Below are 9,526 nucleotides of genomic sequence, written 5' to 3'. Positions count from 1 at the left end.
CAAATTAAATACTGTACTGATTAGTATCGGTGCATAGCACACATGCTGCACATAGCAGTGGGAATCAGATAGGGCCTCTTTGGCACATATCTTCTAAGGGTGCTCCATCAAACAGGTAAATTAAAATCATATCTGGAAGAAATAGTTATGTATTTATCAAACTGGGCTGCCACAAAGGCCCAACATCCTCTAACATTGTGCCAAACACAAGCAGCGAGAAATGCATTTGGTGATGTGCTCAGTGATTTCTTTCCTGCTTTTCGGTGTCAGACATGCCCTCTTCATGACAAAGCTGATGCTTTAGAACAGACTCTCCAATGCGCTGTTTTGTTACATCCACTTACCTGTTGATGTGGTTGATTAAATGAGAGCACTAGGCTAAGGGGTGTGTGTGTGTGTTTGTGTGTGTGTTTGTGTGTGTGTGTGTGTGTGTGTGTGTGTGTGTGTGTGTGTGTGTGTGTGTGTGTGTATGTACCAAGTAGGCCTATTACTCATGTTGTGAGAACACAAATCTGTTTACAAAGTCACTTGTGGGGACTCACCTCCCTTTAGGGGACAGAAAGCAAGTGAATGAAAAAGGCAACTACTTCACACTTACTCCAAGCCAGCAAATTTAATCAGGACGTTTCCATCCTACTCAGATCTTCATTCAAAATGATTTTTCAGTGATGCTGCTTTCGCTGTTGCTGCTTTAAATAACAAACAGTGGCAGCAGGCTAGATCAGCTGTAGTAAATTAAGGTTAATGCTAAGACTAAAGTGAAAAGTTTATCTGTTCTCTGGTGAATGTGCTCTCTGCTGCTGTCTGTAGTCAGCTGAAGACACATCACTCTGTAACACCACTGTACAGCCACAAGTGAACCATGTGTGTTCCGTAGTTCAACAGGGACCAACAGAGTAGCAACCCCTAGCTGATCACCCCACATCAATTTAAGAATCTCACAGTTAAACTTTGATTCATATCAACATTTTAATATGATCAGTTTAATAGTTCTGAATCAGGACAAGAATACATGCATACATACAGGATGTGTCAGATACATTTAATGCTCATCTTACCTTCAGGTTGTTGCTACACTGTGAACATGAATTAGGCAAGCACTAAAAACTGAGGTGATTCTGCCAGCAAATGTTAATTCGACATCTTTGAGTCGTTGAGCCTTTTTACTTGCGCATTCAATTTAATTCAATTCACTTTAATGACCACACACCTAAGCTGGTGGAATTCCTGAAAGGTAAACAGGTAAAGGTAAAAATAAGATTTGATAAGTGGATTCGATACGGGATTCAAATTTGCTAAAATGCTATTAAACCCCATCCCTAGGTCCAATCCTCTGATTGGCTTGTTTGTTTGTTTTTAGCTGTGGGGACATTCATTTACAAGAGCAACACCAGACCTTCTTGAAATGCTTAAAAACTCTGTCATGGGTAGCCTTTGTTAGGTCTGGAACAAGGCTCATTCATTTAAACGTCATAGCATATGGCAGTTATTCAAGTTGTTAAAAAGCAATGGTATCACAGACACAGAACTTTGTGTTTCCATCAACGTATATTAATGTACATTTTAAAGTATCGCATTAGAAAAGGCAAAATTTGAAAAAACTTCCTCAATTTCGCAAAAAAGTTTTTACACTCACTTGAGGTGGTTTTTGCCTTTTTCGAAAAAGAGTTAATGTGCTAAATAGGAGATAGAAACACCTTTACTTAATAAGTTCTGATGAAGCCAACATGACTGATCAGCTGTTTCCACTGTCAGCATCTCCCCAGATATTCTTATGAATTTGCATGAAAACATGGCCAATTCTAGCCGGCATGAAAGAACAATTACAACTTGCCCAAACAAAAACAAATTCCTGAAGACTTCTCTCCATTTTTCTCTCATAGATGGTCAAGGCGACTGGTTTTATTTCTGGTTCGCAACCTCTACTTCCTCTACTGTTTATTACAGCAAAATGCAATTGAACTCAACTTATCAGACATACATGCATACAGTAGAAAACACATACTCTAGCAAACCTCGGTCATGTGACTCTCTCAAACTAAAATAACTGAAGAACTAAAAGATTTCTGGAATATTTCAACATAATGAATTTAGGGAAATATACATATATGCTAACTGAATTATGTTTTTAATAAAGTTAATGTAATGAGTTCATTAAACATATAATATAAGATTTATTCAACACATTATTTTTTGCCCCAAGATGTAATTATTAGGAGTTAGAGAGGAATGTTTCAAATATGCCAATTATATATTATTAAACTAATAATGAACTTCATTTTATGATTAAGTTGAAATTGAATTAATTTCTTTGACACCACCGATGTAATGAACAATGGACAAGATGATTTCACTGAACTGATTATAGGATTATGCATCTATGACGCCTTTCAGCTTGATGTCTAGCTGACCTTTCATGCCTGTTGTCCAACCTTTCTCTTTCCTCTCTGAGTTCTCTGTCATGCTGTTCCTTTAGTTTATTCATCATGTTTGTCATCTCCCTTTCTTTCTCCTCTCTCTCTCTTTTTCTCTCTGCCTCTCTCTCCTCCCTCTCCCTCTTCCTCTCCTCATTCATCTCCTCCTTCTCCCTCTCCCTCTCCTCCTCTCTCTCTTTCCTCTCCCTCTCTCTCTCAGCCTGGAGTTGGTCATTAATTTTCTTCATCTCTTTTTCATATTTTTCCTTTAGTTTCCTCTCCAGTTCCTCTTGTTCTCTACGTATTTGTTCTTCTTTCTCTTTGAGGATGCGTTGTTTCTCCTGCTCGATTGCTCTCTCGGCCTCTTGGAACATCTCGTTGGTGTAGTGGCTTCCTCCGTTCTTCTGGACTATATTTCTGATCTTCTGGAGCAGCTCAATGACCTGAGCACCATCCTTCAGTTTATTATTGAAGACATGGTACTGGTTGTTACATCTGGCTACGAGTTCCTGCAGGTCTAGACTTTCATCCAAGAACTCCTCAATAGTGATATCTTCAAGAAGGTCACCACCAGTAAAGAGCACCATGCTGTATCTGTCTGCAGCCTGGCCAAAGACTTCTTGAATCTTCTGCATCGTCTGCTTTTCCTCTTCAGTGAATCTTCCCAGCCTGATGACCACCAGGAAGACATGGGGTCCAGGAGCAGCATAAGAGATGCACATGGTCATATCTTTAGTGGTTTCATCCATGCCGAACCTGGTGTCAAACAGGCCTGGGGTGTCGATAACAGCAACCTGTTGTCCATGCACCACAGCTTCACCCTTAGAACAGTCTACAGTCATAGACTTAGCACTGAACTTTGATTCAAAGCACTGTCGTCCCAGGATGGTGTTTCCAGTGGCGCTCTTCCCAATTCCAGTCTTCCCCACCATCACTATCCTCAGCTCTATGTCATTTCTTCTGATGGGTGCTGAGTAGAAGAATGACAAGCATTAGATACGTACTGACAGTTCAGAATTCATCAACATCAGGGTGTAGATTTTTTTTATTTAATACAACTCTTGCAGTGATAGCAAAACATGTCTTGATCAAATGGATAGTACTGTATGGATCAACAATCTACAAGAATCATTGAATTATTTCATTATTCTATCATTGTTATGACTCGTTATTTAAAGTGACGGCTCTCTGAAAATCCAGAGCATATAGTCAGATAAAAGTATGTGAGATTATTAATTTTTACAATGATCAAAGAAATAACTTGTTTAAGAAGACAAGCCAGAAGTAGATTTGATTAAATGAGTAGGAAAATGAATGCAAAATAATAAATGTTAAATAAATAATCAATAATATATCATAATCACTATATTAATAAATAATCACATGGATAATTTGTGTAAAATATGTAAATAAAACAATAATTTGTGAAATTATTTTAGAAATGATTAAAAACTCAACTCATGTTCATGAAATGTTAGTTCATTGTTCTTATTATGACAGAGTTTTACTTTTTATTCCATAACAGATTTTTTCATTTCAAAATGCCTTTTTTCAAAAGACAATTTTTACTTCATGGAGGCATTTTTCACACAGTTATTTCATGTCATTTCAAGTTACGGGATTCAAATTTGCTAAAATGCTATTAAACCCCATCCCTAGGTCCAATCCTCTGATTGGCTTGTTTGTTTGTTTTTAGCTGTGGGGACATTCATTTACAAGGGCAACACCAGACCTTCTTGAAATGCTTAAAAACTCTGTCATGGGTAGCCTTTGTTAGGTCTGGAACAAGGCTCATTCATTTAAACGTCATAGCATATGGCAGTTATTCAAGTTGTTAAAAAGCAATGGTATCACAGACACAGAACTTTGTGTTTCCATCAACGTATATTAATGTACATTTTAAAGTATCGCATTAGAAAAGGCAAAATTTGAAAAAACTTCCTCAATTTCGCAAAAAAGTTTTTACACTCACTTGAGGTGGTTTTTGCCTTTTTCGAAAAAGAGTTAATGTGCTAAATAGGAGATAGAAACACCTTTACTTAATAAGTTCTGATGAAGCCAACATGACTGATCAGCTGTTTCCACTGTCAGCATCTCCCCAGATATTCTTATGAATTTGCATGAAAACATGGCCAATTCTAGCCGGCATGAAAGAACAATTACAACTTGCCCAAACAAAAACAAATTCCTGAAGACTTCTCTCCATTTTTCTCTCATAGATGGTCAAGGCGACTGGTTTTATTTCTGGTTCGCAACCTCTACTTCCTCTACTGTTTATTACAGCAAAATGCAATTGAACTCAACTTATCAGACATACATGCATACAGTAGAAAACACATACTCTAGCAAACCTCGGTCATGTGACTCTCTCAAACTAAAATAACTGAAGAACTAAAAGATTTCTGGAATATTTCAACATAATGAATTTAGGGAAATATACATATATGCTAACTGAATTATGTTTTTAATAAAGTTAATGTAATGAGTTCATTAAACATATAATATAAGATTTATTCAACACATTATTTTTTGCCCCAAGATGTAATTATTAGGAGTTAGAGAGGAATGTTTCAAATATGCCAATTATATATTATTAAACTAATAATGAACTTCATTTTATGATTAAGTTGAAATTGAATTAATTTCTTTGACACCACCGATGTAATGAACAATGGACAAGATGATTTCACTGAACTGATTATAGGATTATGCATCTATGACGCCTTTCAGCTTGATGTCTAGCTGACCTTTCATGCCTGTTGTCCAACCTTTCTCTTTCCTCTCTGAGTTCTCTGTCATGCTGTTCCTTTAGTTTATTCATCATGTTTGTCATCTCCCTTTCTTTCTCCTCTCTCTCTCTTTTTCTCTCTGCCTCTCTCTCCTCCCTCTCCCTCTTCCTCTCCTCATTCATCTCCTCCTTCTCCCTCTCCCTCTCCTCCTCTCTCTCTTTCCTCTCCCTCTCTCTCTCAGCCTGGAGTTGGTCATTAATTTTCTTCATCTCTTTTTCATATTTTTCCTTTAGTTTCCTCTCCAGTTCCTCTTGTTCTCTACGTATTTGTTCTTCTTTCTCTTTGAGGATGCGTTGTTTCTCCTGCTCGATTGCTCTCTCGGCCTCTTGGAACATCTCGTTGGTGTAGTGGCTTCCTCCGTTCTTCTGGACTATATTTCTGATCTTCTGGAGCAGCTCAATGACCTGAGCACCATCCTTCAGTTTATTATTGAAGACATGGTACTGGTTGTTACATCTGGCTACGAGTTCCTGCAGGTCTAGACTTTCATCCAAGAACTCCTCAATAGTGGTATCTTCAAGAAGGTCACCACCAGTAAAGAGCACCATGCTGTATCTGTCTGCAGCCTGGCCAAAGACTTCTTGAATCTTCTGCATCGTCTGCTTTTCCTCTTCAGTGAATCTTCCCAGCCTGATGACCACCAGGAAGACATGGGGTCCAGGAGCAGCATAAGAGATGCACATGGTCATATCTTTAGTGGTTTCATCCATGCCGAACCTGGTGTCAAACAGGCCTGGGGTGTCGATAACAGCAACCTGTTGTCCATGCACCACAGCTTCACCCTTAGAACAGTCTACAGTCATAGACTTAGCACTGAACTTTGATTCAAAGCACTGTCGTCCCAGGATGGTGTTTCCAGTGGCGCTCTTCCCAATTCCAGTCTTCCCCACCATCACTATCCTCAGCTCTGTGTCATTTCTTCTGATGGGTGCTGAGTAGAAGAATGACAAGCATTAGATACGTACTGACAGTTCAGAATTCATCAACATCAAGGTGTAGATTTTTTTTATTTAATACAACTCTTGCAGTGATAGCAAAACATGTCTTGATCAAATGGATAGTACTGTATGGATCAACAATCTACAAGAATCATTGAATTATTTCATTATTCTATCATTGTTATGACTCGTTATTTAAAGTGACGGCTCTCTGAAAATCCAGAGCATATAGTCAGATAAAAGTATGTGAGATTATTAATTTTTACAATGATCAAAGAAATAACTTGTTTAAGAAGACAAGCCAGAAGTAGATTTGATTAAATGAGTAGGAAAATGAATGCAAAATAATAAATGTTAAATAAATAATCAATAATATATCATAATCACTATATTAATAAATAATCACATGGATAATTTGTGTAAAATATGTAAATAAAACAATAATTTGTGAAATTATTTTAGAAATGATTAAAAACTCAACTCATGTTCATGAAATGTTAGTTCATTGTTCTTATTATGACAGAGTTTTACTTTTTATTCCATAACAGATTTTTTCATTTCAAAATGCCTTTTTTCAAAAGACAATTTTTACTTCATGGAGGCATTTTTCACACAGTTATTTCATGTCATTTCAAGTTTTGATACATTTTGGTGTTGTCACCGCCCTCTCACCGGGCTGTGCACAGCCATGTCTGTAACGTTCCGAAACAGACAAGCTGACATTCCAGACCATTCTCATAGTGACGCACAGGGCACCCTTTAGCGTCTGTATGAGATGCATGAAGTGGGGGTGCCAAAAATTGCAGTTCCTTGAATGGCCACTTGAGGCTGGCTCCAAAAGCAAGTCAATCCCTGTAGACCCGTAGATGTTAAAATGCCCAACTTAACAGCAGAAATAAACATGTTTACAGCCTGGTACAAAAAATGGTTTAGGACTCTATAGCTGATTTCATCCTACAGTCACACGTTCATATTTTATTAAGCAATAAAATTATGCATAATTAATAACGTTGCTGCTTTGAGTGACAGGTCGCTAGCTGCTAGGTGGCTTGTTTCAAAACCGCTCTTCAGAAACTGGTGGCTACATCCATATTTATACCGTTTATGGTTAGGGTCAGCCTGACCCTCTTGTCCAAATATGAACACTTCTGGCTCCAAAAATCCAAGATGGCAAAAGTCAAAATTCAAACTCAAGGCTTCAAAACGTGAGTCCACAAAACAATGGGTGATGTCATAGTGGCTACATGCATTGTTTTTTACTATGGTGAGGACACGTCTGGATGCACTGGCCCATGACATCAATTCTCAATTAAAAGCGTGTAATGCCCGATAACTGCATTTGAGTTCTAATTCTGTCAGACCATACAAGCCCCTGCCACTCCATCTTCGACATGTCACAGCCACCAGTTAACACATGCAAATCAAGTGCCCTGCAGAGCAGCATGATCCACGTCTCTCTGACCAGCCTTCATTGGTGACAGCCAGGTAATGATAGTGTTTGCCCTAAGCCCCGGCATTGTTAGTAACTGTTGTGAAATTAAACAACTATTAAAACATCTCAATGCAGCCACTCTAACTTAGGCAATAGCTCACCATTAAGTTTGACAACAAGCAAGCTAGTCTGGCATAAAATAGCGTCGTCCATGAAAACAAGTGAATTTCGGTAGGCTAGTTAATTCCTTTATCAGGCAACTGAAACAAATAAATATGCATTATGTGGTTAATAGCCTATGCAATCATATTTGGATAACTCTCCTCCTCTCCTCCTTCCTCATTATCTCTTGTCTCCTCCTCTCCTCTCCTCTCCTTTCCTCCTCTTTTCTCCTCTCCTCTCCTCTCCTGGGTCAGCAGCTCTTCTGTTAGCAGCAAGGTTCAGGCTCAAAGGGTTTTTGGGGGAGACAGGCTTTAAGATGTCATCAGAGCAATTAGCTGCAAGCTCTATTTAAGCCACCTGCTTTCCCCCCTTACTCACACACCTCCCCCCTCCTTGCCCTTCACGCCCAGCACTTACTTAAACACTTAAAATCACAATCTGCCAGCCATCTTTAAGGTGGTAGGACTACCTCTTTCTCCTCTTTCCATCCTGCCTCTGTCTACAGTTTCCTCTCTGGTTCAACTGAAGCAGACGAGAATAATAGTTTTAATTTTTTTTCTCTGAGGGGTTTCTACTCTGAGAAAGAGTCTGAATTTATTGGTGAACAGGACTCAAAGGTCAACTTGATGAACTTTTACTTCCTGAGTGTAAAAGTGTAGATTTAGTTCTAGTTCAGGTAGATTTTATTCTTAAAAGACTGCAGGATTGTTCTGGTGATATGCAGTTTGACAGTTTGATTGAGTCCCTATTTATTGTAAAATTGATCAAAGTTGCTATGGTTGGCTCCTCCGCTCACTGTGCATGTGTGTGTGTTTGTGTTCATACTGCAGCAGCGTCGTTGCTGCGTTGCCTGCTGACCAATGAGACAACCCAACAGATGTGTAATGTGAATTCATGTATTCAATTATTAGTACCGTTTTTTTTTTTTTTTTGCTTGAGCACTTGCCCCCCAAAATGTCTGTGTACGGCTCTGACTGATGTACTACGAGTTGTGCGGTGATTGGTTTTCGCTCTGCCATTTTCAACATGAATGGAAAATGAATGGAATCCGTCGTATTGACATTAGTCGACAGATTTCGGTGTATCTGCACCATAACGCCAATGTAAACCCATACACATCATTATTAAATGCTCAGTGCAACTGCTCTGGCTGTCCATTCACTCCAATATTAACCAGACCGTAGCGCTATAAAATGCTGTGAACATCAGTGGGTGGGGTGGAGGACCCGCTGCCCAAAGTATTTTCCTCACTGTCACCATGTTAATGTTTTTTTTAATGATATCTTTAACATTTCTCAACACAAAAACATGAAAGAGTCCTTAATAACTCAATATCATGATAGGTTAATATTATGGCCATCAGTTTTAATTATTTCTCCTTTGATTTTGAGAAGTAAAGTTTATTTTTTCAGTATTGGATACTGGGAGGCGCTATACTATCCGTAATACTCAGCCACCGTTGACGAAGACAGTCCGGGACACAAATAGATCCAGAGCACCTCAGAGCATTTTGCATTACAAAAGCTTGCCCTGTAATCATATAATCTATTCCAAAATGATTCAGTATCTAAAAGTATATATATATAAACTTAGCACAAAAAGTAAGGAAATTTGTGTTTGGTAGATTTCTTCGTTGTAACAATGCTTCTTGCAGAGCTGAGTATGTGGGTTGCGCCCATGAACAAATCTTCTCTGCCAATGCCAATCAGCTTATTCTGCCATTGACTCTTGTTTGGTGTTTGGTGGATTGGATGATTGAAGTTTGAAGAAACAAGACATATTGGCAATTTA

General features: G+C 38.5%; 2 protein-coding genes across 3 annotated transcripts in view; both read right to left on the bottom strand.

Annotated features, from left to right (window-relative positions):
- Window positions 1-695: 695 nt before the first annotated feature.
- Window positions 696-3,444, bottom strand: LOC137180551 (GTPase IMAP family member 4-like). Its single transcript, XM_067585942.1, has one exon. The coding sequence runs from the start codon at window positions 3,344-3,346 to the stop codon at window positions 2,363-2,365; it is 984 nt and encodes a 327-aa protein (XP_067442043.1). The 5' UTR covers window positions 3,347-3,444; the 3' UTR covers window positions 696-2,362.
- Window positions 3,445-4,068: 624 nt separating this feature from the next.
- Window positions 4,069-9,526, bottom strand: part of LOC137179636 (GTPase IMAP family member 4-like) — a 38,093-nt gene continuing 32,635 nt past the window's right edge. For both annotated transcript variants that reach the window (XM_067584464.1, XM_067584465.1), the window contains exon 2: window positions 4,069-6,134. In XM_067584464.1, the coding sequence (XP_067440565.1) occupies window positions 5,113-6,134 (1,022 nt within the window). In that variant the 3' untranslated portion in view covers window positions 4,069-5,112. The remainder of the gene's footprint in view (window positions 6,135-9,526) is intronic.

This window comes from Thunnus thynnus, chromosome 3 (genome assembly GCF_963924715.1).
Source record: "Thunnus thynnus chromosome 3, fThuThy2.1, whole genome shotgun sequence".
In the NCBI taxonomy this organism is placed as follows: domain Eukaryota; kingdom Metazoa; phylum Chordata; class Actinopteri; order Scombriformes; family Scombridae; genus Thunnus; species Thunnus thynnus.
This window is presented reverse-complemented; position numbering and strand designations above follow the sequence as displayed.

Bases quoted from the DNA above. Each gene is read 5' to 3' on its own strand.
- LOC137180551 (XM_067585942.1), bottom strand. From the start codon at position 3,346: ATGGTGGGGAAGACTGGAATTGGGAAGAGCGCCACTGGAAACACCATC.